At 38.4% G+C, this 27306-nt stretch overlaps 1 protein-coding gene across 2 annotated transcripts in view; it reads left to right on the forward strand.

The window, feature by feature from the left end:
- Nucleotides 1-27306, forward strand: part of SNX7 (sorting nexin 7) — a 179523-nt gene that overhangs the window by 25760 nt on the left and 126457 nt on the right. For both annotated transcript variants that reach the window (XM_018045807.1, XM_018045806.1), the window contains exons 2-5: nucleotides 15306-15488; nucleotides 22402-22512; nucleotides 22859-23023; nucleotides 25221-25419. In XM_018045807.1, coding sequence (XP_017901296.1) covers nucleotides 15306-15488; nucleotides 22402-22512; nucleotides 22859-23023; nucleotides 25221-25419 — 658 coding nt within the window. The remainder of the gene's footprint in view (nucleotides 1-15305; nucleotides 15489-22401; nucleotides 22513-22858; nucleotides 23024-25220; nucleotides 25420-27306) is intronic.

A 27306-nucleotide genomic window follows, 5' to 3' on the forward strand; every position in this document is an offset into this window, starting at 1 on the left:
TGGCTGAAGAGAATGTTGCGGTTGGATTTTCTATCCAGATCGCTAATACTTTCTCCATATCAGTAATAAGGCTGTTCTGCATTCTTATCATCTGTGTGTTCACGAGAGTGGCACTTTAAATTTCCTTCAAAAACTTTTCCTTTGCATTCACAACTTGGCTAACTGGCACAGGAGACCTAGCTTTCAGCCCATCTTGATTTTCAGCATGCTTTCCTCACTAAGAGATTGATTATTTCTGTTTTTTTTTATTTAAATTGAGTCTTGAGACTCTTCCTTTCACTTGAAAAGGACTGAGTTGTGTCTGACTCTTTGTGACCCCATGAACTGTAGCCCTCCAGACTTCTCCATCCATGGGATTTCCCAGGCAAGAATACTGGACTGGGTTGCTATTTCCTTCTCCAGGGGATTTTCCTGACCCTGGGATTGAATGTGGGATTGAACCCACATTTCCTGCTTTGTAGGCAGATTTTTTACTGCTGAGCCATCAGGGAAACCCATGGTAGGATTATTACTTGACCTGTTTCAGTACTGTATCTCAGGGAATAGGGAGGCTCAAGGTGAGGGAGAGAAATGGGGGGACAACCAGTGAGGGGAGCAGTTAGAAAGGAAACTTGTATCAAGTTCATATCTTATATGGACGTGGTTTGTGGCATCCCAAAACAGTTACAATAAGAGATCACTGATCACAGATTACCACAACATATAGTAATAATGAAAAAATTTGAAGTAGCATTGCAAGAATTACCCAAATGTAACACAGAGACATGAAGTGAGCAAATGCTGTTGGGAAAAATGGTACCTATAGACTTGTTCAGTGCAGACTTGCCAAAACCCTTCAATTTGTGAAAAACATGGTATCTGTGAAGTACAGCAAAGTGAAGCAAGATAAAATGAGGTATACCTGCATTCTCTGTGTGGTCCTCCCAAGATTCTCTCTCTTGCTTAACAGAAAATAATAATTTGGGTTTTGTTTTTTTCATTCATTTGTTTTCCATAAGAGTGATGGTCCTAAGTGCAAAATGGTTTGACGTATGATATTTAGACTTCACAGTGCAAAAGTGTTACACATTCAGTAAAAACCATACTGTGAATTTTGATCTATTCTTGGGTAGTAGGAGATAAGCTTTCCTGGAGCTGGGTAGCAGCAGTGAGCCACAGCTTCCAGCCAGCCACACCATCACGAGGGGAAACAACCATACACTTACAAACATTCTGTGCCTATACAGCCATTCTGTTTTTCTCTTTCAGGCAACATTCGGTAAAGTACATGAGATACTCAATACCGTAAGATTCAGTTCAGTTCAGTCACTCAGTCTCGTCCGACTCTTTGAGACCCCTTGAACTACAGCACACCAGGCTTCCCTGTCCATCACCAACTCCCAGAGCTTACTCAAACTCATGTCCATTGAGTCGGTGATGCCATCCAACCATCTCATCCTCTTGTCGTCCCCTTCTCTTCCTGGCTTCAATCTTTCCCAGCATATGGATCTTTTCCAGTGATTCAGTTCTTTACATCAGGTGGCCAAAGTATTGGAGTTTCAGCTTCAGCATCAGTCCTTCCAATGAATATTCAGGACTGATTTCCTTTAGGATGGACTGGTTGGATCTCCTTGCAGTCCAAGGGACTCTGAGGAGTCTTCCCCAATACCACAGTTCAGAAGCATCAATTATTTGGCGCTCAGCTTTCTTTATAGTCCAACTCTCACATCCATACATAACTGCTGGAAAAACCATAGCTTTGACTAGACAGATCTTTGTTGGCAAAGTAATGTCTCTGCTTTTTAATATGCTGTCTAGGTTGGTCATAGCTTTTCTTCCAAGGAGCAAGCATCTTTTAATTTCATGGCTGCAGTCACCATCTGCAGTGATTTTGGAGCCCCCAAAAATAAAGTCTCTCACTGTTTCCATTATTTCGCCATATATTTGCTGTGAAGTTGATGGGACCAGATGCCATGATCTTAGTTTTCTGAGTGTTGAGTTTTAAGCCAACTTTTTCACTCTCCTCTTTCACTTTCATCAAGATTGGCTTTATATTAGATGATTTTTCCCAACTGTAGACTAATCTAAGTGTTCCAATCATATTTAAGATAGGCTAGGATAAGCTGTTATGTTCAGGAGGCTAGTGTATTAAATACTTCTTGAATTACAGTATTTTCAGTTTACAGTGGGTTTATAGGGATGTAACCCCACTGTAAGTTGAGGAAGATCTGTGTATGTATTTGAAGCAATATCTGTTAGATTTTTCTGAATTTTGACCTTGTATGTTTTAGGACTTTAAAAAATGATGTTGCCCTTTGTGAATTCTTCTCTGATTTGCTTTCCCCCCTAATATTTAGCTTATAATTTAGCTTATATTTATCAATGGCCTTATATGAGGTTGTAGTTGATTTCCTATTTTCTTTGAAAGATTTCTTTTATTTATTTGGCTGGATTGGGTCTCAGTTGTGGCAACAGGATCTTTGTTGCATCATATAGATTCTTTCATTGTGGAGCAAGGATTCTCTAGTTGTGGTGCATGGGGTCTTAATTTGCTAACCAAGGATTGAACCCATGTACCCTGAATTGCAAGGCAGATTCTTAACCCCTGGACTACCAGGGAAGTCCCTGTGGTTGGTTTTCATTGCTGTGTAGTATATGTAACCTTGTGTGCGTGTACCACAATTTATCTATCTATTCTGGGCTGCCCTGAATGTTTTTGTAGTGCCTTAGGTTGTATCTACTACATGACAATGTTTTAGCCATAGAAATTGTTGTATTCTTATTTTAGATTTCTATTCAATTTCAAGGGAAACTGAAAGAGTGAATTCAGTGATAGTGCCCAGTACATGCGATTTACTGGCTGTTGTTGTTGTTCAGTCTCCCAGAGCTGTCTGACTCTTTGCAACCCCATGGACTGTAGCTTGCCAGGCCTCCCTGTCCTTCACCATCTCCCTAAGTTTGCCCAAGTTCATGTTCATTGCCTCAGTGACGCCATCCAGCCATCTTATCCTCTGATGCCCTGTTCTCCTTCTGCCCTCGATCTTTCCCAGTGTCAGGGACTTTTCCAGAGTCCTCTATCTGCATCAGTTCAGTTCAGTTCAGTCGCTCAGTCGTGTCCGACTCTTTGCGACTCCATGATTTGCAGCACGCCAGGCCTCCCTATCCATCACCAACTCACAGAGTTCACCCAAACTCATGTCCATTGAGTCGGTGATGCCATCCAGCCATCTCATCCTCTGTTGTCCCCTTCTCCTCCTGCCCTCAATCTTTCCCAGAATCAGGGTCTTTTCCAATGAGTCAGCTCTTTGCATAATATGGCCAAATTACTGGAGTTTCAGCTTTAGCATCAGTCCTTCCAAAGAATACCAAGGGCTGATCTCCTTCAGAATGGACTGGAGAGTCCAAGGGACTCTCAAGAGTCTTCTCCAACACCACAGTTCAAAAGCATCAATTTTTTTGTGCTCAGCTTTCTTCACAGTCCAACCCTCACATCCATACATGACTGCTAGAAAAACCATAGCCTTGACTAGACGGACCCTTGTTGGCAAAGTAATGTCTCTGCTTTTGAATATACTATCTAGGTTGGTCATAATTTTCTTCCAAGGAGTAAGCGTCTTTTAATTTCATGGCTGCAATTACCATCTGCAGTGATTTTGGAGCCCCCAAAAATAAAGTCTGACACTGTTTCCACTGTTTCCCCATCTATTTCCCATGAAGTAATGGGACCAGATACCATGATCTTCGTTTTCTGAATGTTGAGCTTTAAGCCAACTTTTTCACTCTCCACTTTCACTCTCATCAAGAGGCTTTTTAGTTCCTCTTCACTTTCTGCCATAAGGGTGGTATCATCTGCATATCTGAGGTTATTGCTATTTCTCCCGGCAATCCTGATTCCAGCTTCTGCTTCTTCCAGCCCAGTGTTTCTCATGATGTACTCTACTTATAAGTTAAATAAGTAGGGTGACAATATACAGCCTTGACATACTCCTTTTCCTATTTGAAACCAGTCTGTTGTTCCATGTCCAGTTCTAACTGTTGCTACCTGACCTTTATATAGGTTTCTCAAGAGGCAGGTCAGGTGGTCTGGTATTCCATCTCTCTCAGAATTTTCCAGTTTATTGTGATCCACACAGTCAAAGGCTTTGGCATAATCAGTAAAGCAGAAATTCAGATAACCAAAATGCTGGAGCTTCAGCTTCAGCATCAGCATCGGTCCTTCCAATGAATATTCAGGGTTGATCTCCCTTAAGATCAGCCTAATGGAAATTAGGTGGTGGTCAAATGCTGTCTCTTCTACTTATTAAAATAGCAGTTAGAGTTTGAACAAGTGATTTAACCTGGTTCCTCATTTGAAAATAAGAGGTAAAATAGCAGCTACTCAGTAGTATTGTTACCTAGTTTAAAAAAGGGGAGGAAATGGAACATATTCTACAGGGTCATGGTAATGTTTGCATAATTCACATAAAGCCTTTAAGCAGACAGTGTCTATATACATCACATTTATTTGTCTCTTTTTATCCTCTTCTTAATCATCTGGAATCCAAGGTGAGATATGACCTCTCTGAGGTTACAAAGGAGAAAACTGAATCTCAGAAAAGTAACATGACTTGACCAGGTTCACACAGCTAGTGTATGTCTAAACTTGAATAAAGAATCTGCCTACAATACAGGAGACCGAGGTTTGAGCCCTGGGTCGGGAAGATCCCCTGAAGAGGAAATGGCAGCCCATGCCAGTTTTCTTGCTTGAAGAATCCTATGGGCAGAGGAGCCTGGTGGGCTACTGTCCATGCGGTCACAAAGAGTCGGACATAGCTGAGCAACTAACACCTTGACTGCCTAACCTTTTTTTTTTTTTTTAATTTTTTTTACCACTTTTCTTTTTGTCCAGAGGGGAAAATTTTATCAAATAAAATTACTTGTGACATTTCTATGGTTAGTCTCTAACTATAAATGCAAAAACCCTGAAAAAGCCCAAGTATATTCAAGGCAACACTGTTAGAAAATAGAAAAAAAAATGGATAAATAAATTATGATATATGCATACAAGGGTATATATACTGCATCACACTGGAAATTATGTCAAACAAGATTATTGAGTGTTGTATGCCCCTTTATAGAACCCAACACAGGCTGGCTTTTCCCCCAATCACATTTTCAACAGTGTTCCACAGAAGGCCTTTCTAATTTTTATTATTATTATAAGCAGGCAGATTGGAAGTTGTAAACCAAAACACAGCTGGTAAGTCTAAATTTAGGCCCATCAGGATGAGTGTCCCTCATAGCAACATGGTTTCTCAAACTCCTTCCATGTTAAGTTGCATTTTACCAGATGTCTCTTGGTGTACGTGTTTCTTGTACATCAGCAATTTTATTTGCATGGCCTTTTCATGCCAGTATTCTGATTTATCACACTTCTCACATTGATTTTTCCCCTCTCAGCTTGTAAAAAGAAAATAGCTGTTTGTGCACAGATGGTGGATGCAATTTAGTATTATCAGAGTAATTCATGTTATATTTATGAGATGTTCTGGAGTTGAATCTTAGGGAGGGATATTAAGGAAGGACACCTCTCAGAGAGGTCGTATCTCACTTTTCAACCTGTTTCTTATGGAGTTTATCTCCTGAGTACCCAAATATTGGCAGGCCGTTGTTTGTTTTAAATTTCAGCTGTGTATTTTATTTATTTCAATAATAGAACTTTGGAACCATCAAATAGCATTAAAGGAGGGAGGCAAAAACATTTCTCAGAAATTATTGAGGTTGTTTGTTAACTGGTTTGAAAAAATGAATGGATCGAAGATGGAATGTTTTAATTATAATTCCTTCCTTCCCTTTCTACCCTTAGTTTCCTCTTTACACATTTATTGTGTGCCATTCTGTATACAGAAGTGCTCTTCATTTGCTAGGGCTGTCGTGGTGAAGTACCACAGACTAAGTGTCTGAAACAAATAAATTAATTTTCTCACAGTTCTGGAAGCTAGAAGTCTGAAATCAAGGTTCAGCCGGGTGGGTTCCCTCTGAATGTGTGAGGGAAGGATCTCTTCCCTGCCTCTCAACTTGGCTTGTAGATGGCTGTCTTCTCCCTGTGTCTCATAACATGCACGTCTTTGTCCAAATTCCCCCCTTTTTGTAAAGATCCCAGTCATAGTGCATCAGGGCCCACTTCAATGACCTCATTTTAACTCGATTTCCTCTGTGAAGCTCCTATCCCCAAATAAGGTCACATTTTGAGGTGGCAGCGTTCGGAGTTCAACATATGAATTTTAGGAGGACATGGTTCAACCCACAGCAGATAAAACAAAAGTAACGACAAGGAAAACTTACCCTTATTTCATAAGTGAGTTTGTCAATAAATTGTAGCATGGTGCTGCTGCTGCTAAGTCGTGTCAGTCACGTCCGACTCTGTGCAACCCCATAGACGGCAGCCCACCAGGCTCCCCCATCCCTGGGATTCTCCAGGCAAGAACACTGGAGTGGGTTGCCATTTCCTTCTCCAATGCATGAAAGTGAAAAGGGAAAGGGAAGACGCTCAGTCGTGTCTGACCCCAAGGACTGCGGCCCACCAGGCTCCTCCATCCATGGGATTTTCCAGGCTAGCACAGTGTTAATGTCCATTTATTTTAGGAAAGTCATTTACATGGATTTTCGTATAGTGAATGTGCTAATTTGGAATAAGGGTAAAAGACAGTGCCATCTTGGTTGTTTCCATGTCTTAGCTATTGTAAACAGTGCTGCCACGAATATTGGGGTGCATGTGTCTCTTTGAATTATGGTTTTCTCAGGGCATATGCCCATTAGTGAGATTTTGGGGTCATATGGTAATTCCATTTCAGTTTTTTAAGGAATCTCCATACTGTTCTCCATAGCAGCTGTATCAATTTACGTTCCCACCAACAGTGCAAGAGGGTTCCCTTTTCTCCGTATCCATTTGTAGATTTTTTTAATGATGACCATTCTGACTGATGTGAGGTGATACCTCATTGTGGTTTTTATTTTGCATTTCTCTAGTTATGAATGATGTTGAGCATCTTTTCACGTGTTTGTTGGCCGTGTGTATGTCTTCTTTAGAGAATTGTCTGTTTAGGTCTTCTACCCATTTTTTGAGCTCTGTGACAACCTAGACAGGTAGGTGGTAGGAGGGCAATTCAGGAGGGAGGGCACAAAGTATACCTGGGGCTGATTTCATGTTGATGTATGGCAGAGACCAACATGATACTGTAAAGCAGTTATCCTCCAAAGGGCAGGGGGAACCTATCAAAAAAGAGAGAGAAAATAAGACAATGACTTCCTGCAACAATGTGACTTACTTCTCTATTATGCATATTCAGATTTTAGCCTTAAACCATCCCTAGATGATTTGGTGCATGCCTCAGTGTGTGTGTGTGTGTGTGTGTTCACTATGCTAGCTATAAGTATTCAGGGTTATTTAAGAAGTTTAAGCATGCAAATAATTTCCCCTCTGCTTTAATCTCTTGAAGGGGAAAAAAAAATGAAAAGATGTATTTTCACTGTCTGAAATATCATAAGATAATGGACATATAACCAAATACAAAGAATGAACAAATGTATAAATGAAGTTGAGGGCAAGGGAAGGAAGAGAGAGAACTAGCAGGAGAAAGAGGCCCCCATTGTCTTGGAGGTGAGACCTTTGTTTGGAAAGAACAAATTTTAACGATCCATTTCTCCTGAAAAGGATCAACCACAAAAGGTTAAATGGAGGTTTTTTTTGGTTAATTTCTTCTTTGGATCTTCTCAAACACTTATTTTCTTCACTTATTCATGTCCAAATGTAAATCTTTTAAATATCATCAGTGTATTTTCTTTTCCTTTTTCTTTGAAGTAAATATAAAACTCTTTGAATAGTCAGTTTTATTGAGGTTTTAAGAATGTTTCTGAGTGATTCATAGTAATTTAAATCTTTCTGCTGAAATCTTGGAGGTTGCTAAATTTCAGCCTGTAATTTTCTTCCTTTGCTAGATATTGAAGCATATTTTTATGACACCACACTACACTCATTGGAATTGTGAGCCTTTGTAAATTCATGCAGATCTTTCCCACTCTACAAAAGGATGCATTTTAAGCAGAAGAAATAGAATGTTAAATTATGTAGTAGGTAAAAGAAGTGGGTTGTGGTAAGTCAAGAGGGTGACTACAAAGAACGCCAGAGCACATGGTTGTGTGCACTGTCAGTGAAATTTAAAGCACATTTGCCCATCAAATTAAAATTTGTCAGCTTAGAAAACTATTATTTATATGAAATGAATATTGAGAGAGATTTTTGTACTTGCTGATTGCATGTTTATTTGGAACCTCTAAATTCTGTTGTAATAACTGCTTAGTATTCCATTGTGTTAGCATCCCATAATTTTGACAATCCCATTTTCTTGTGATTCTGGGCATATTTTTAAATTTCCTTTTTAGCTATATAACTTTGATGAGTTCAGAAAAAAAACAATCAAATGTGTAATCCAAGGTCTTCCGCCAAAATGGCCCTAGATACTCTTTTAACTTATTACAATGGTTCTTACTGTTTATGAACACATTAGATACAGTGTTGACTATAAACAATTAAAAATCTTTCTGCAAAATAATACACATTTATTTTAGAATATTTGTAAACACAGAAACTCAGACAGGAAAATATTAAGCTCAAGAGGAATCCTGACACTTGAAATAACTTCTATTAACTTTTTGGTATAACTTCCAAGTTCATGAGCACATGCATATTATGAGTCGCTCTTTGTTACTTTTTCTCTCATACCCTCTAGACCCCCTCTGTCATAAACACACAAGCACACATGCATGCATAAGAATCTAGTTAAAGACAAATTTTATAAGCTGCTGTTTTCTCTTAATAACACACTGTGAACCTTTTCCCAAGTTTCTGTATATTCTTCTAATACATTAATCACTTTACTGTATTCTATTATATGGATAGACTTTATTGTATTCTGTCCTAGGGATATACTGTAATTTATCCCACTGAACTTTTGTTGCAAGAAATTTATTATCTCTGTGTTTTTTGTGTGTCTGATCAACCCAACTGTGATTTGTTTTCTATTCTTTGGTCTAAATCATGCCTAAGATGCATATGTTTTCAAGTATTTATATCTTATATTATAAATACCATTCTTCTCTTAAAGGAACCAGAGCTCTTTGGATAAATGTCTGATTCCATGACTGGGGGTGGGGAAAATAAGTATAAAGTAAATCTGAAATATCTTGATATGCCTGAAAATGAAGTGCTTAAGGAGTAATGAAGACATCAAAAACACACAGATGCCAGTTTTAAGGGACTCCTACTAGGCAAGTTTTGGACACTTAGAACATCAAAATGAATTATATTAATGAATTATAACCCATTGAGTAAAATAGGTCTCTGAGTCTATACTCATAATTAATTGGCTAAATAAATACTCTTTATCCTCCTTAGTAGGAAATCTACTGATGATATCAAAATTGAAAAATTAGGAAAAGAGTATATGTGTTATTTTGAAATAAAGCATGTAACAAGGAACAAATATAGTTAAGAGTTCTGAATTTACTTCTAAGTGGTATGAACTGATAATACCGGAACATGGGATGCTGCATTTTATTTTTAATTTGTTTCATTTTATTTTAAGCCTTGTTGCATAATTTGACTTTTGAAAACTATGAATATATTTTCAAATTTTGAAATAATTTCAGACTTGAAGTCTTGCAAGAATGCCACAAAGAATCTAGGTCTGCCGGATTTGCTTTCTGCCTCTCTGTAAATTGAGTAAATTGGAAACATATTTTATTTCTCATAATTAAATCTCTGTGTATTTTTGAAAACAAGGATACTCTCCTACATAATTACAGTGTAAGTATCTTAATCAGGAAATTAACATTGACATAATACTATTAACATATTCTAATCTGCAGACCCTTTCAAAATTTTCCAGTTGTACCAAAGATATCTCTTAGAGAGAAAAAAAAACAAAGGTTCTCAAAGGTTCTCCTCCTTTGGTACGGAATCCAGTCTAAGATCATGTGTTGCGTGGTGGTTGTCTCTTAGATGGTCGTCAGCAGTCTGGAACGGTTCGTCTTTTTTTTCCATCATGGTATTAGCATGTCTCCTCCTCTCAGACATACTAATGTTTTTCTTCCTATTATCTTAATCTAACTATAGCACCATTTTTAGTTAAATTTGGGATTAAGAACAATTTATTTTTATTCACAGTCAAGGGATGTGATGACCTGTGATTACATTTTCATTCTTGTACTTTTTGTTTTCCTTAGAGTTCACCATTCATTCATTTATTCATTTTTTAAGGCCCTCCCTTTCTCCCTGTCTTGCTTTCTCTTCCTTTCACTTTTTTTTGCATCAATCTGAATGCATTTACAAAGTCTAACATGGCACGCTTACTTTCATTATGCTTACATGTATCAGATATTGTCAGTCTCCTTTCCTTCTTTTCCTCTCTTTCCCTGCTTGCTTTGCTCTTTCTCTTTCCTTCCTCCCTCTCTTATCATTTCCTCTTAATAACCTTGCCTCCCTGCAGTCTTTGAGCTCCTCTCTGTATGGGTTGTTTCTAAGTCTGCTGCAGAGCTGTCAACCTGGAACATTCTTCCACTGTCATCCAAGGAATTTCCTTTAATTCTCTTCTCTGTTGAATCTCCTGCTTTTAGATCCTATTTCTTCTTTCTTGGTATATGCCCTTATTTTGGAAAAGTGAAGTCCTCCAAAGAATGGATGCATGGGAAGTCAGATTTTGAAATCTTTCATACCTGGAATGGCTTTATTTTTCCCATATACTTGAATGACTGTTTGTATGGCTATAAATAGTTCTAGGTAGAAAATATTTTCCTCTAAAATTTTTGAAGATACTAATTTATTATCATTTTGAGAAATCTGAAGGCATTCTGATTCCTGATGTTCCTGTTGTATTTTGCCTGTTTATATTCTCTCTGGAATTTAGGCTTTCCTAAATTTTTTCCTAAGCTTTTAGGAATTAAAAAACCTCTACGATTATGAAATGTCATGGTAATGGAAGCTTGTGGGAGTATTCCCCACCCCACTACTGGTCTTGTTCATTTTGAGGAGGTCTGATAGACCCTGTCAATCTGGAAATATTTCAGTTTGGATTTACCTTCTTCATTTTCTGGAATTATTTTCACTCAGGATCTGTCAACCAGGATCCTTTAATTTTTAAAAATATCTTCTTTTCTTTCTCCTGTTCTTTTGGTCCAGCTTAGTTCCTTAGTTCTATCCTTGGAGCTTTCTGCTGAGTTTTTATCCTTTCGTCATATTTCAGCTTTCATGAGCCTCTTTTTTTTTTTTTTTTTTTTTTTGGTTTCTCTGCTGTTCTCTGAATTCTTAAAAAATTTAACACCTGTTTTCATTTATGAATTTGATATCATTCTTGTCGCTCATGCTTTCCGTTCTTGGTAAGCATTCTATTCTCTATTCTGTCTGCCTCTCATATTCTCTTTGTTGGTGAATCTTTCACCTCAGAGCCTTCCCACATGTTGAGATGTTTGGTGGTTCCTGCACCAGGTAATGAAAAGCTACGTAGACAGTCAGTGTTTGGCCAGGAAGGGGCTTCCCTGTAGGGTTAGTGTGCAGAGGCTTGGCTGATTCCCCAGGGCACTGCAGCTGTCAGATTTTTCTTGGAATGGTCAGCTAAGAGAGGAAGTCTCCAACTATTATGTGTAGTTTTCCATCTTGCTGCCACTTTCTTGGGGCCAAATGACGGGAAAGGACAGGATATCTTTCCATCTAGTATGTAGGACTTTCCCTTGATATCTGTATTTTCACAGGGCCTGTCTCTCCCTCCACCCTACCTGTCCTTGAATTCAGAGGCACTCCAGTAAATTTCAAGTTTTCTGCAAAACTGGGAAAGAAAAGTCACCTGATTGCATGGGGTATGTCAGGGAATCTGAGGTACCAACTCTCTTTTGTTTTATGAGCTTTTCAACCAGTCCCCTCATTAAACTTTACTAGCATTCTGTGTCTACAGGTTTCTGGAAATTTTGCTTCTTGAGTCTCTCTGTGATCCTCCGTCTCAGTGTGCCTTCTTCTTCCCAGTTAACCATCCTGTCCTAGACTTTAGCTTTTTTTTTTAGTGGTAGCTTTTCAGTTACCACTCAACCATCAGACTTCCAGTTTCCAAAAGATAGTTTATTTCCTGCTTCAGTTCAGTTCAGTTCAGTTCAGTTGCTCAGCCGTATCCGACTCTTTGCAACCCCATGAACCGCAGCATGCCAGGCCTCCCTGTCCATCACTAACTCCCAGAGTCCACCCAAAACCATGTCCATGGAGTTGGTGATGCTGTCCAACCATCTCATCCTCTGTCGTCCCCTTCTCCTCCTGCCCTCAATCTTTCCCAGAATCAGGGTTTTTTCCAATGAGTCAGCTCTTTGTATGAGGTGGCCGAAGTATTGGAGTTTCACCTTCAGCATCATTCCTTCCAAAGAACACCCAGGATTGATTTCTTTTAGAATGGACTGGTTGGATCTCCTTGCAGTCCAAGGGACTCTCAAGAGTCTTCTCCAACACCACAGTTCAAAACCATCAATTCTTCGGCACTCAGCTTTCTTTATAGTCCAACTCTCACATCCATACATACCCACTGGAAAAACCATAGCCTTGACCAGCTAGACCTTTGTTGGCAAAGAAATGTCTCTGCTTTTTAATAAGCTGTATAGGTTTGTCATAACTTTCCTTCCAAGGAGTACTCGTCTTTTAATTTCATGCCTGCAATCACTATCTGCAGTGATTTTGGAGCCCCCCAAAATAAAGTCAGCCACTGTTTCCACTGTTTTCCACTGTTTCTCCATCCATTTGCCATGAAGTGATGGGACCAGATGCCATGATCTTAGTTTTCTGAACTTTGAGCCAAATTTTTCATTCTTCTCTTTCACTTTCATCAAGAGGGTCTTTAGTTCTTCTTCACTTTCTGCCATAAGGGTGGTGTCATCTGCATATCTGAGGTTATTGATATTTCTTCTGGCAATCTTGATTCCAGCCTGTGCTTCATCCAGCTGAGTGTTTCTCATGATGTACTCTGCATATAAGTTAAATAAGCAGGGCAACAATATACAGCCTTGACATACTCCTTTTCCTATTTGGAACCAGTCTGTTGTTCCATGTCCAGTTCTAACTGTTGCTTCCTGACCTGCATACAGATTTCTCAAGAGGCAGGTCAGGTGCTCTGGTATTCCCATTTCTTTGCTGCTACTGCTAAGTCGCTTCAGTTGTGTCTGGCTCTGTGCGACCCCATAGATGGCAGCCCACCAGGCTCCACCCATCCCTGGGATTCTCCAGGCAAGAACACTGGAGTGGGTTGCCATTTCCTTCTCCAGTGCATGAAAATGAAAAGTGAAAGTGAAGTTGCTCAGTTGTGTCCGACTCTTTGCGACCCCATGGACTGTAGCCTACCAGGCTTTTCCATCCATGGGATTTTCCAGGCAAGAGTACTGGAGTGGGATGCAATCACCATCTCTTTAAGAGATCACTGTTGTGATCCACATAGTCAAAGGCTTTGGCATAGTCAATAAAGTAGAAGTAGATGTTTTTCTGGAACTCTCTTGCTTTTTCCATGATCCAGCAGATGTTGGCAATTTGATCTCTTGTTCCTCTGCCTTTTCTAAAACCAGCTTGAACATCTGGAAGTTCATGGTTCATGTATTGCTGAAGCCTGGCTTGGAGAATTTTGAGCATTACTTTACTAGCGTGTGAGATGAGTGCAATTGTGCAGTAGTTTGAGCATTCTTTGGCATTGCCTTTCTTTGGAATTGGAATGAAAACTGACCTTTTCCAGTCCTGTGGCCACTGCTGAGTTTTCCAAATGTGCTGGCATATTGAGTGGGGCACTTTCACAGCATCATCTTTCAGGATTTGAAAGAGCTCAACTGGAATTCCATTACCTCCACTAGCTTTGTTCGTAGTGATACTTCCTAAGGCCCTCTTGACTTCACATTCCAGGATGTCTGACTCTAAGTTAGTGATCACACCATCGTGATTATCTGGGTCATTAAGATCTTTTTTGTACAGTTCTTCTGTGTATTCTTGCCACCTGTTCTTAATATCTTCTGCTTCTGTTAGGTCCCTAGTATTTCTGTCCTTTATTGAGCCCATCTTTGCATAAAATGTTCCCTTGGTATCTCTGATTTTCTTGAAGAGATCTCTAGTCTTTCCCATTCTATTGTTTTCCTCTATTTCTTTGCATTGATCGCTGAGGAAGGCTTTCTTATCTCTCCTTGCTATTCTTTGGGTATATCTTTCCCTTTCTCTGCTTGTTGCTTACTTTCTTTTTACAGCTATTTGTTAGTACTCCTCAGACAGCCATTTTGCTTTTTTGCATTTCTTTTTCTTGTGGATGGCTTGATTCCTGTCTCCTGTACAATGTCACAAACTTCCTTCCATAGTTCATCAGGCACTCTGTTTATCAGATCTAGGCCCTTAAATCAATTTCTCACTTCTGCTGTATAGTCATAAGGGATTTGATTTAGGTCATACCTGAATGGTCTAGTAGTTTTCCCCACTTTCTTCAATTTAAGTCTGAATTTGGCAATAAGGAGTTCAAGATCTGAGCCACAGTCAGTTCCTGGTCTTGTTTTTGCTGACTGTATAGAGCTTCTTCATCTTTGGCTGCAAAGAATATAATCAATCTGATTTCGGTGTCAACCATCTGGTGATGTTCATGTGTAGAGTCTTTTCTTGTGTTGTTGAAAGAGGGTGTTTGGTATGACCAGTGAGTTCTCTTCGCAGAACCCTGTTAGCTTTTGCCCTGTTTCATTCTGTACTCCAAGGACAAATTTGCCTGTTACTCCAGGTATCTCTTGACTTCTTACTTTTGCATTCCAGTCCCCTATAATGAAAAGGACATCTGTCTTGGGTGTTAGTTCTAGAAGGTCTTGTAGGTCTGCATAGAACTCTTCAACTTCTTCAGCGTTCCTGGTTGGGACATAGACTTGGATTTCCATGATAATGAATGGTTTGCCTTGGATACGAACAGAGATCATTCTGTCATTTTTGAGATTGCATCCAAGTACTGTATTTCGGACTCTTTTGTTGACTATGATGGCTACTTCATGCTTAGCCAATTTTTTTTTACTTTGACGGTTTGTACCTTTTTATGATTTTTGTCTTGTTTTGTTTGTTTCTTTACTGTCATTTTTAATGTGGGATTTTATGAAAAAACACAAATAAACATATATTTCCACATACTTTATTTAAGCAAGTGTCCAGTTATCCTTTTTGTTCTGGACATATTTGATTAGTATTTCTGGTAGCTAAGAAAAAGAGAATTTTAACTCTTTTCCACCTAAACTTTAATTTTTGAATATTTTATTCATAGGATGCCTCATTGATGGACATGAATTCCTTCAGCCCTCTGATGCCGACATCCCCTTTATCAATGATAAACCAAGTCAAGTTTGAAGATGAGCCAGATTTGAAAGATCTTTTTATTACAGTTGATGAACCTGAAAGCCATGTTACTACAATTGAAACTTTTATTACTTATAGGATTATTACTAAGGTAAGTATTTGATGAACATTTTCTTGACTGCAGTTGCTTCTTTGAACTTTTGGAACTACTTTTTGTTCACTTTGACACTCAAGTTAGAGAATTTTAGCAGAATTAAGTGCTGGTCTTTCAGCCATTTTGAATAAGACATTGCATCTTATCTATTCTTCACTTGTCCTATATGAATTTGGATTAACTTGAGTACCAGTCACTTGTATGTTAGCAGTTGTGCTTCTTATAATAGGAATACTTTAATGTTTTAGTTTAAAGATTATAAAGAAACATATCTGGAAAAGAAGTTTTGCTAATAAAGAAAACAACTGGTTGAAAACATAATACAGTATTCTGTATTCACATTTTTTCTGAAGATTAAAAAAATTTTTTTCATTTGTTTTCCGAATAAGAGCGCATGATAGGATTTCCCTGGTGGTGCAGTGGTTAAGAAACCACCTTCCAGTGCAGAGGGACATGGGTTCAATCCAGGGAGCTAGGATCCCGCATGCCGTGGGGCACCTGGGCCAAGGCACTGCAACTAGAAAGCCTGTGCACCACAGCAAAGACCCAGCAAAGCCGAAAAGAAAAGAAAGCAAATGGTGACTTTATCTCCTTATCTCATATATGAGATGCTTTTAGTTGTTTAGTGATGCAAAAGCAGAACAGATCTGGAACCCAAGTCTCCTTAATCCTCAGACAAGGCTCTGTAAAATGACAGCTTACACTAACAAAACAGCCAAATAGTATAATCCTTTTTATGATGATAATCTTTGTGTAACAGCAGCCTTTAAGAATTCTGTTTATAAGTTAAAACATTTTGTTTGTGAATTCTCACTCTCTGACTCTGGAAGTGCATCCCTTTTGTAGCTGAAAATCTTTTGGACTCTCCACATACAAGCACTTCCTTCAGTACAGCCTGCTAATTATGTTCCACTAAGATGTGTGTATCTCAGCTCCTCACTCAGATTCTTAAAATCCTGCCTGACTCCTCATTTCCTACAGAACAAGGTGCAGACTCCTTTGTATGACATTCAGAGACTCTCTCAGTCTGGAGCCAGTCTACTGTACACGACTTGCCTCTTACTGCCTACTTTTAATACCCCCACTCTTCACTCGCATAGAACTGCCTCTTTTATCTGAATATTCTAGGGTATTTCTTGCTCTCATAACTTTGCATACGCTGCTTCTTCTGTCTGGTATGCCCTTCCCACTCTCATATTTTTCAAGATGCAATTCGAAACGATGCTTACCTCCTCTGCTCCCACAAGCTAAAAATCCTTTTTCTACTGTTTGCTCACACTGTTCCAACTGAACTCCTAAAGAAAATGAGATATGACAGTGCAGCAAAGAAATTAAAAGCCTATGCTTAATCCTTCTAAGCCTCAGGTTTTTTTTTTTTTTTTAATCTTTAAAACTGAACTGAAAATAGGACCTGGTTTTGTACAGTTGCTATAAGAATTAATTTAGGATGGGTAATCAATGTAAAACACTTAACAGGGTGCCTGACACATGATAAGTATTCAGTATTTGTTACCCACCTGTGTGTGTGTCAGTAACTACGTGTGTTTTTTATTTATTCCCACTGAGTCTGTGAGCTTCTCAAGGTAGGTAATTGTATCTTAAATTATCCATAATTCTGAACACAATCCTTCGGATATAACTTCTAAGTCATTTAACCTTTTGGTGAGTGGGTGAGTGAAGAAATTTATAGTGTCAGAGTCCTGTCAAAAGGCTGCAGAGCAAAACAGCTTGAAGTAGAATCTTTGTTGCTCCCTTTCCTTGCTATTTAATTAACCTCTGTGTGCTTAGTTTCCTCGTTTGTAAATAAGATAATAATGCTAACCTAATAGGATCTTTGTGAATATTCCGTGTGTTAATACAGCACACTGCTAAGAACAGAGCCATATTTCTCCTGTTACTGCTATTATAATCATAATCATCCATTTTCATTATCCTTTCTAGCAAAGATTTTGTGCCTGAATTATTTTCCCCTCATTTATTTCTTTCATTAAGACACTTTATAAGCCATCCTATGGATTTCATTCTGATCATAGACATACAATTCTTATGAGTTATCTGTATTGCATCATGCTTTAAATGTGCTGCTGTTATAGTAGAGGTAGTAGTGGTGATAGTGATAATATTATAGTGTGTTAAACTAACTTTTGTTGTGGGACTACTTTGTGCCAGGCAATGTTCTAACCACTTGATACATAATAATATTAACTCATTTGAAGCTTACAGCAATCCTAGATCTTGTGATTTACTCCCATTTTGTGGCTGAGGACACTGAAACTTAAAACTTGCCAAAGGTTACACAACATAGTCATTAGCTAAGCTAAGATTTAAATCTAGACAGTTTATTTTTATACTATTATAGAGAGCTTCCCTGGTGGCTCAGCAGTGAAGAATCCGACTGTAGTGCTGATGATGCAGGCTCAATCCCTGGGGCAGGAAGATCCCCTGGAGAAGGAAATGGCAACCCACTCTAGTATTCTTGCCTGGGAAATCCCATGGACAGAGGAGCCTGACAGGCTGCAGTCCACGGGGTCACAAAGAATCAGACATGACTTAATGACTAAACAACAATAACAAAACTATATAGATTTTCATTATACTTTTGTGCATCCGTATGTGATTGTGGCAGACTATCTTTCAGCTTAACTGTTATAAAGTATGTCCCTTTGTTATACATATGGTTACTTTTACTGCATCCAGTGGCCACAGTACTGGAAAACGTCAGTTTTCATTCCAATCACAAAAAAAGGCAATGCCAAAGAATGCTCAAAGTACCGCACAATTGCACTCGTCTCACACGCTAGCAAAGTAATGCTCAAAATTCTCCAAGCCAGGCTTCAACAATACATGAACTGTAAACTTCCAGATGTTCAAGCTGGTTTTAGAAAGGCAGAGGAACCAGAGATCAAATTGCCAACATCTGCTGGATCATGGAAAAAGCAAGAGAGTTCCAGAAAAACATCTATTTCTGCTTTATTGACTATGCCAAAGCCTTTGACTGTGTGGATCACAGCAAACTGTGAAAAATTCTTCAAGAGATGGGAATACCAGAGCACCTGACCTGCCTCTTGAGAAATCTGTAAGCACGTCAGGAAGCAACAGATAGAAATGGACAGGGAACAACAGACTGGTTCCAAATAGGAAAAGGAGTACATCAAGGCTGTATACTGTCACCCTGCTTATTTAACTTATATGCAGAGTACATCATGAGAAATGGTGGGCTGGAGGAAGCACAGGTTGGAATCAAGATTGCCGGGAGAAATAGCAATAACCTTAGATATGCAGATGACACCACCCTTATGGCAGAAAGTGAAAAAGAACTAAAGAGCCTCTTGATGAAAGTGAAAGAGAAGACTGAGAAAGTTGGCTTAAAGCTCAACATTCAGAAAACTAAGATCATGGCATCTGGTCCCGTCACTTCATGGCAAATAGATGCGGAAACAGTGGAAACAGTGGCTGACTTTATATTCTTGGGCTCCAAAATCACTGCAGATGGTGACTGCAGCCATGAAATTAAAAGACACTTACTCCTTGGAATAAAAACTATGACCAACCTAGACAGCATATTAAAAAGCAGAGACATTACTTTGCCAACAGAGGTTCTTCTAGTCAAGGCTATGATTTTTCCAGTAATAATGTATGGATGGGAGAGTTGGACTATAATGAAAGCTGAGCACTGAACATCTGATGCTTTTGAACTGTGGTGTTGTAGAAGACTCTTGGGAGTCCCTTGGACTGCAAGGAGATCCAACCAGTCCATCCTAAAGAAGATCAGTCCTTAGTGTTCATTGGAAGGACTGATGTTGAAGCTGAAACTCCAATATTTGGCCACTTCATGAGAAGAGCTGACTCATTTGAAGAGACCCTGATGCTGGAAAAGATTGAAGGTGGGAGGAGAAGGGGACGACAGAGGATGAGATAGTTGGATGGCATCACCGACTCAATGGACATGAGTTTGGGTAAACTCCGAGAGTTGGTGATGGATGGGGGCCCTGGCATGCTGCAGTTCATGGCTCACAAAGAGTTGGACACGATTGAATGACTCAACTGAACTGAACTGAGTATATAAACTGTACCAAATGTACTAAAATATGTATTACAGATACAAAAATATAAACTTTTAGTAGATGTATATTGTGTAGGAAACACAGTCTTTTCTTTGTTATTTACTTAGTATCACTTATTTACTGATATATTTAATAAAGTTCTATTGAGTGCCAGTTATGTTTCAGGCACCGTGTTGTATGTTGAGACTATGCCAGCAATTGAGACAGACCCTCTGCCTTCGTGGAATTTTCAATACGAGGGGGCAGGGTGTTGATGATGGATATTAAATAATTGTATGTCTTATTAGTTAATTATAGTTATAAATATTGTGACAGAAAAATACAGAATTTTATGAGCATGGTTGTTGTTTTTCACAGCAGGTACTCCATCTAATTAGGAGATTCAGGGATGGCTACCCTGGGAAAGTTTTAGTTTTATAAACAGTTATATTCATGGGCACTAAGATTATTAGGATAAATGCACACACTCTTGCCTACAGGTACACTGGCAGTCCCTACTTAGGAATACTGACTAGTGCCATGACTAAATAATTATGCCAGGAAGCCCACGTTCCTGGCACCTGTTCCCCTTATGAGAGATTACCCTGATTCTCCAGGTTGAAATATCCGAAGTAACTGCTCTGAAGAAATACTTTCAGTTTCAGAGATCTAGAGGTGTGCCTTGACTTAGGACATGTGGGAGTAAGAACTCAAGAGGTTTAATAAAGCTTTGTCCTCTCACATCCTCATCATGAAGACAGACTCATAAATACCTGCCAGTATGTGTCAGTAGTTGGTGATAAAAATATGTTCTTTTTTCTAAATTCATTTTCCTCAGAAAAATAGTTTTCTAAACCTTCAAATTTTAGAGTAACTATTTGCCCATGACTGAAGGTCAGTATTTGCTAAATAAATGCATTTTGAGGTATAGTCTTTTAGTCCTAAACTTCAAGTACCCAGGCTCTTATGGTCAGACATGAAAAATTAAACACCATTTACAGTTTACCTTCTATGGGAAAATGTATTCTAGACTAGAAAAGAGATAAAGCTTCCAAATAATAGGAAAATTTGATGACAGATTTCCAACTTAGAAAGGACTTGTGTTCTAAAGAGTTATTTTGGAGGACAAGCAATATATAACTTATAGCCCTTGAGAAGTCCAGTGAAGTCTTAGAGTAGGAAGGACAAATGCACCGTCCTTAAGGTTTGTACTTATCCTCTGCTTGCTTCTCTTTATTGTGGTATGTCAGAGAACTCTTACATCACTGGCAGGGTGATGAGGCCAGAAGCAGCCAATTACTTGACTTGATTTTATATCTTCCTGTTGCTGAAATTTATACAAGTTTCTTTTGTGTCAACTTGAAGTTTTGGGAATTCTTAAGAACATGTAATGTTCAGTCTTATTTTAACTTCGCAGTGTTGGAGTGTTTTTATCGTTAATTATGGCAACTTATTTTTTCTTGGAAATTGGTAGTAAACCTGTACACATGTACCTGGTATGAAGAGGTATCAGTGAGTATTGTTTAACGAGTTACTTTATGTTTTGTGTGTATATGTATGTATGCATGTGTGTGTATTTCCATATATATGTACACATACCAACTTGTATATATATTGTTAAACTGTGTTTCCACTAGATTTAGTTGGCCTATTTTTACCACTTCCACAATTTGTACCATTTTGCATAATAGATTTTGTAGTTTTTTTTGAACATGTAGTTCCTTAGACTTCTGCATCTCATTTACCTCTACTTTTTCCCACTAAAAAGGGAGTGTTTCGCTAAGATATATTTTATGATATTCTAAACATTCACTTTATGAGAATAAACCTTGGCAAGTGTAGATTTCGTGAACCTTATTTTATGACAATTAAGATTGCATCTTATTTTGACTTGAACTGCTTAATTTTACAATTGTGTTCATCTGTGTGGGTGATTGATATTTCTGGTGAGTGTGAAATAATGTAATGTGTTATTTATTCCATATTTACTCCTCCAGGAAAATCTCAAACAATATTTCTGTATAATTTTCTTAAAAACTACTTAAGTGACTTTTTTTCTCATAAGAGGCGAGTGTGCATTGTCTAAGCTATTTTTGTGTTTGGCTTGTAATTCAGGTAACAGAGGTGAGGTTGATATTGTGCCCATGTTCTTCTTGTCGTATGTGTTGGAATAGATTCTGGTTTGTTGAGAACAGATATTTTAATGTGTTTGCTTAACTTTTAGGAGTTTAGGCATATAGTTCAAAATTCCTTGAGAAATGACAGAAAGATTTGCTTTTCACATTAAATTGCCATTAATAACATTTTTAAACAGTGGTAAAATCTCTCTGGTTAATGTTAGAATTTTCAAATACTAAAAGCAAATTTTAGCAAAGCAATTCATTTGAGCAGATTCCAAGGAAACATTTTTTTTTTTTCTCAGTTATGTTCAGGTTATTTTTCCAAGTTGCAAAAATAGGACTTTCCTCAAATTCTGAATTTTGATCATCTTGAGAAACGAAATATATTTGAAACCTAAAGTCAGAACACACTTTCTTGTTAGCAAGAAAGTCATGCCAAAGATATAGTAGTTAAAATCTTGTGGAAGACAGATGGTTGCTCTGAGACAGATTTTTCAGTTTGGATTTTAAATTTGAGCATGATGTTTGCTTTCTTTCTGGGAATACTGGAAAGTTTGCTTTGTTTCTTCTGCTGCATGAATTGATGACTGCAAAGGGAAAAAAAATGCAGGCTGACAAACACTGAATAATTAGAATTTGTTAGTTTTTCTTAGAGACCCATTTATTTCAGAATGTCTAAAATAACATTAGGCAAATGTCTTCTGTCTTATATTGCATGTGCTGTTATTTTTTTTCTACTTTCTTCAGACATCTCGTGGGGAATTTGACTCCAGTGAATTTGAAGTTAGGAGACGTTATCAAGATTTCCTTTGGTTGAAAGAAAAACTTGAAGAAGCGCACCCAACTCTGGTTATTCCAGTACGTTTACATTTTTTTTTTTTTTCTCACAGAATAGCTGCCATTTGGTCTTGTGAATCATTAGAATGTCTTAACACCCAATTTCAGACCTTTGATTCAATGCAATGCATTTATCTGGGAAACATTTGTTTTTAAACTTTTCAATCTATGTACAGATTTGTTTTTTAAAAACTATTGTAATGTGTTAAGATTTTCTGGTATTTGGCTCTAACATTGTGAATTTTGAAAAATTAGTTTTATGAGAAATGATCACATGTTCACACCGTCTTCCAGAAAGCAGAAGTGTGGAATTCCTTATAACCCCATGCCACGTGATGCTCAGACACCTTTTTATTTCTTGCCCTAGCCATTGCCGGAAAAGTTCATAGTGAAAGGAATGGTGGAGCGCTTTAATGATGACTTCATTGAGACACGAAGGAAGGCGCTGCACAGGTTTCTGAACCGAGTCGCTGACCATCCAACTCTAACATTTAATGAAGACTTTAAAATTTTTCTTACTGCACAAGCTTGGGTAAAAAATTTTAATTTATACTCATATAATCCTTCAGTATTTGTACGTGTAGTAGGTTGTATGCTTCCTCTATTTACCTTTTAAAATCAGGTAGTAGTAACCTTGAAATAAGATGGAGTTTTAAACATTTAAGAAATATCCTTTGGATACAACTCTGTATCAGGTCTACACACGAACATTATGAAAATCATGTACCTTCCTCACATATACATCCTCATATTTCTCTTGGTGGCTGGTATATTTTTTAAAACACCTGGGTACTCCTTGCATGTAGCTAATACTGAAAATATAAAAACATTTTTAAAGTGACACTGTTTTGAGTAGTAATGAGTCAGGGCTTTTCAAGTTAAGATAGAAGTTTTTTTATTGATAGATGGATGGATAAATGGATTGATAGATAATATAATTTTCTCACTTTTCCTTCAATTACCTAATTTTAGAGGATCTAATTTCTAATAGAGATTCCTTTTATATTCCTTTTATTTTTTTTTCTTTTCTTCTATGAAGATATAATTCACCAAGAAAGATGATAAATAGGACAAACAGTCAATACCAAACACTTACTGACCAGTGCTGAGTTTTCTGTCTCTCAGTTGTTGCCAAAGTGATTGAAGCTAAAGAAGTCATTCATCTCCACTTTAACAGTACTTGGTGTCTAGAAGCCCTGTGTGACTTATGTGAGAAGAATTTGTGGCCTGACTCCAGACCCTTAGAAGCTGTTAGAAACATTCTCTGCAGTCAGCAGTTGTAGTAACAGCTTGCTAGTTGTGACTTGTGCTCTTTCTGATAATATTTACTCTATCAAATGATGCCGTAGCCCTCCTGAATAGATGTACTGCCTGGTCAAGGGTGGCATTTGTTATTATATTCTTTGCACACAAAATCATACTGACTTGGAAATTAATAAGTTTATATGTTGTTTTGGGTAAGACCTTCAAGAAAGAAGATCTTAGAAAGATAATATATTATTTAATATTTGGGTAAATAATATATAATAATGTTTTTATCTATAGATCTGGTAGTCAGCGTTGTTATTTATAGATTTTTGTACTGTGTGAATGTTTATGTTACTCTTTGACATTGTTACTCTTCAGTAACAATGCTGACTGCCAAATCCACAGATAAAAATATTATTATGTACTATTTATCCAAATATTAAATAACATATTATCTTTCTCCAGATCGTCTTTGATATCAAAGCTATGTTTCAGCAAGTGCTATACCCATTGTCAGAATCCTTTGTCCTTCTTGGTGTTCTTTTTGAGTAGGCCATACTTCTGAAGAGATATTTCTGTGCAGTGTATCCTTTTATAACATTTCCTCTTTGCAAATCTGTAGCTAAATCTCCTAAATTAACTGTGAACCATCTATTACATATTTTATTAAAAATCTTTCTCCAAAGACAGCCAGTCAGTGGAGACAGTATAACAGTTTATCCAGTTAAGTTGGTTGCAGAGCTATGGTCAGGGAATTTATTTACCAACTATTCCAGTGACTTTAAGAAAGCAGAGCCAGTTAGTGCTTAGCAGTGAAGCCCGTGGGGTCAGACTGCCAGGACTTTGATCCCTACCCACCAATTCATTGCTCTTGGACCTTGAGCAAGCTTCTTTAACCTTCCTTTGCTTCTGTTTTCTTCTGTACAATGAGGGTAATAATAGAAGCTGTTTCATAGTGTTATCGTGAGTAATGTGTATAAAAAATGCAAGTATAGTGCCCATAACATTAAGCTCTTAATAAATGCTAGCCATTATTATAACTAAAGGATTAATACAATTTCCCAATTTTTCTTCCTAGTGTGTAGATTAGACTCTGAGAGATCTTTTTCTCAATCATTTTTCTAAATTCCTGTTAATAAAATACAGGTTTCATCTCATATCATTTTCGTATCTTCTCCAGTATCTCTATAAGTGCAGTTTCCTCTGTTATACCTTGTTCTTTGAAGGATCCATGCTCTGAGAAAACATGATTACATGTTTCACAGGAGCACTTTGGAAAAGAGTGTTATCAAGGAGACTGAGACTTAGAGAAAGGACTGTGTGCCCTAACTTATCTGCTTCAAATTAACATGAAATTTAAACGATGTATATGGAACCTTTTTATCATCTTTATTCTGATTAGATTTCTTTTTTCATTGTTGGATCTTAGAATATCATTGTTTGCTTCATCACTGATGTTTTATTATTTTTTTTATTCCTAGGAATTTTCTTCTCACAAGAAGCAAGGGCCTGGATTACTCAGCAGGATGGGACAGTCAGTCAGAGCGGTTGCATTGTCAATGAGAGGAGTTAAAAGTCGCCCCAAGGAGTTCATGGAAATGAATAACTTCATTGAAATATTTAGCCAGAAAATAAATTTGATAGATAAAATATCTCAGAGAATCTACAAGGAAGAACGGGGTATGTAGAACTGCTAAACTGTGATCTCAAAGTTGTTGCATTTCTGATGAATCTTTTTCCACTTGCTGGTGTGGTAAGGCAGCATCAACTTAGCATTTCTTTTTGGTCATTCTTAGGATTTCTGTCTCTGCTTACAGTGCCCATCTGTTATTGCATGCTGTTTACTGTATCTAATTAGGGCCCTTAGCATATTCATCATAGTTGTTTTAAAATCATGCTCTAATTCCAACATCTCCGCCACATCTGGTTCTGATGCTGCTCTCTATTTAAACTGTGTTTTTTGCCTTTTAGTATGTCTTTTAATTTTCTTTTGCCCCTGGTAGCCAGATATGATGTACTCATAAAAGTAAATAGGCCTTTAGTAATGTGATGGCGAGGTGTGGGGAGGGGAAGCGTTCTGGAGACCTGTGGTTAGGTCTCAGTGCTTTCATGAGTCTGTGCCTTGGACCACTGTGAGCCTCACAGAAGTTCAGGGTTTTTCCTTCCCCCTCTTAGTTGAGACAGGATGACCAGAGGGGGCTCAAGTTGGGTATTTCCCTTCCTTCAGCTCAGTTGTGCTTAGTCGCTCAGTCGTGTCTGACTCTTTGTGACCCCATGGACTGTAGCCCACCAGGATCCTCAGTCCATGGGGATTCTCCAGGCAAGAATACTGGAGTGGGTTGCCATGCCCTCCGCCAGGGGATCTTCCCAACCCAGGGATCGACCCCACGTCTCCCACATTGCAGGCAGGTTCTTTGCCCACTGAGCCACCAGGGAAGCTACCAGGTCAGTTAGCCTCTGATAATACCCCAGCAGGTTATGCTCTGGGTAACCAGTTTCCCACAACGGAAGGCCTTGTTAAGAAGAACCCTGGCTATTAGGTAGAGTACCTTGGCTATTACAAAATGGCTTATTTTCTCATCTCCTGCAGGAAGCAGAAGTAATTTTTGCCTGATATTTACTGTGCAGGCTTTTGGAGGTAAATCTCACAATATTGTGGGATTTCACCCATGGCTAGTTTCCCTGGAGTTTTTAACTCCTTTAATTGTCCACACTGAGACTTCAGCAATTCATCATTGACAGTTTCAGTTTCCCAACCTGGGCACTGGCTGGGCATTCCTCTCTCTTGTTTGTTTTTAAAATTTTTTATTGGAGTATACCCAGGTATGCCAGTGATAAAGAACCTGCCTGCCAATGCAGGAGACGTAAGAGATGCAGGTTCAATCCCTGGGTTGGGAAGATCCCCTGGAGGAGAAAATGGCAACCCATTCCAGTATTCTCGCCTGGAGAATCTGATGGACAGAGGAGCCTGGAAAGCAACGGTCCCTGGGGCTGTAGAGTCAGACATGACTGACATGACATAGCACACAGGGGCTTCCCAGGTGGCACTAGTGGTGAAGACCCCGCCTGCCAATGCAGGAAATGTAAGAGACCTGACCCAGGTTTGACCCCTGGGTTGGGACGATCCCCTGGAGGAGGAAACGGCACCCTGCCCCACTATTCTTGCCTTCTTACCTGGAGAATCCCATGGACAGAGGAACCTGGCAGGCTACAACCCATAGGGTTGCATTGAGTCAGACATGACTGAGCGCACACACACATTCTTATTTCCATTTACAAATAATAGGGATAAAGAGCTTAATATTTTGGGTGTAGTCAGTCTCAAATGTTCAACATGGGCCATAATTTTAATCAAAGAAGTGATGTTTCAGGAAATAGGGTTTCCACATTTGCTTGGGCGGAGGTGGGGGAGGAGGTGCAAGAACTATATTAGATCTGTCCAAGCAATGGCAGAGAGATTTAAAATAGATCTCTTTTCCTATTTTCAAGTTAGATTTTATTTCATGATTCTATGAATTCTATAAATTCTATGATGAGTTTTTGCCAACTTAGATGGCTAAGTCTGAC

This window comes from Capra hircus, chromosome 3 (genome assembly GCF_001704415.2).
Source record: "Capra hircus breed San Clemente chromosome 3, ASM170441v1, whole genome shotgun sequence".
Taxonomy (NCBI): Eukaryota; Metazoa; Chordata; class Mammalia; order Artiodactyla; family Bovidae; genus Capra; species Capra hircus.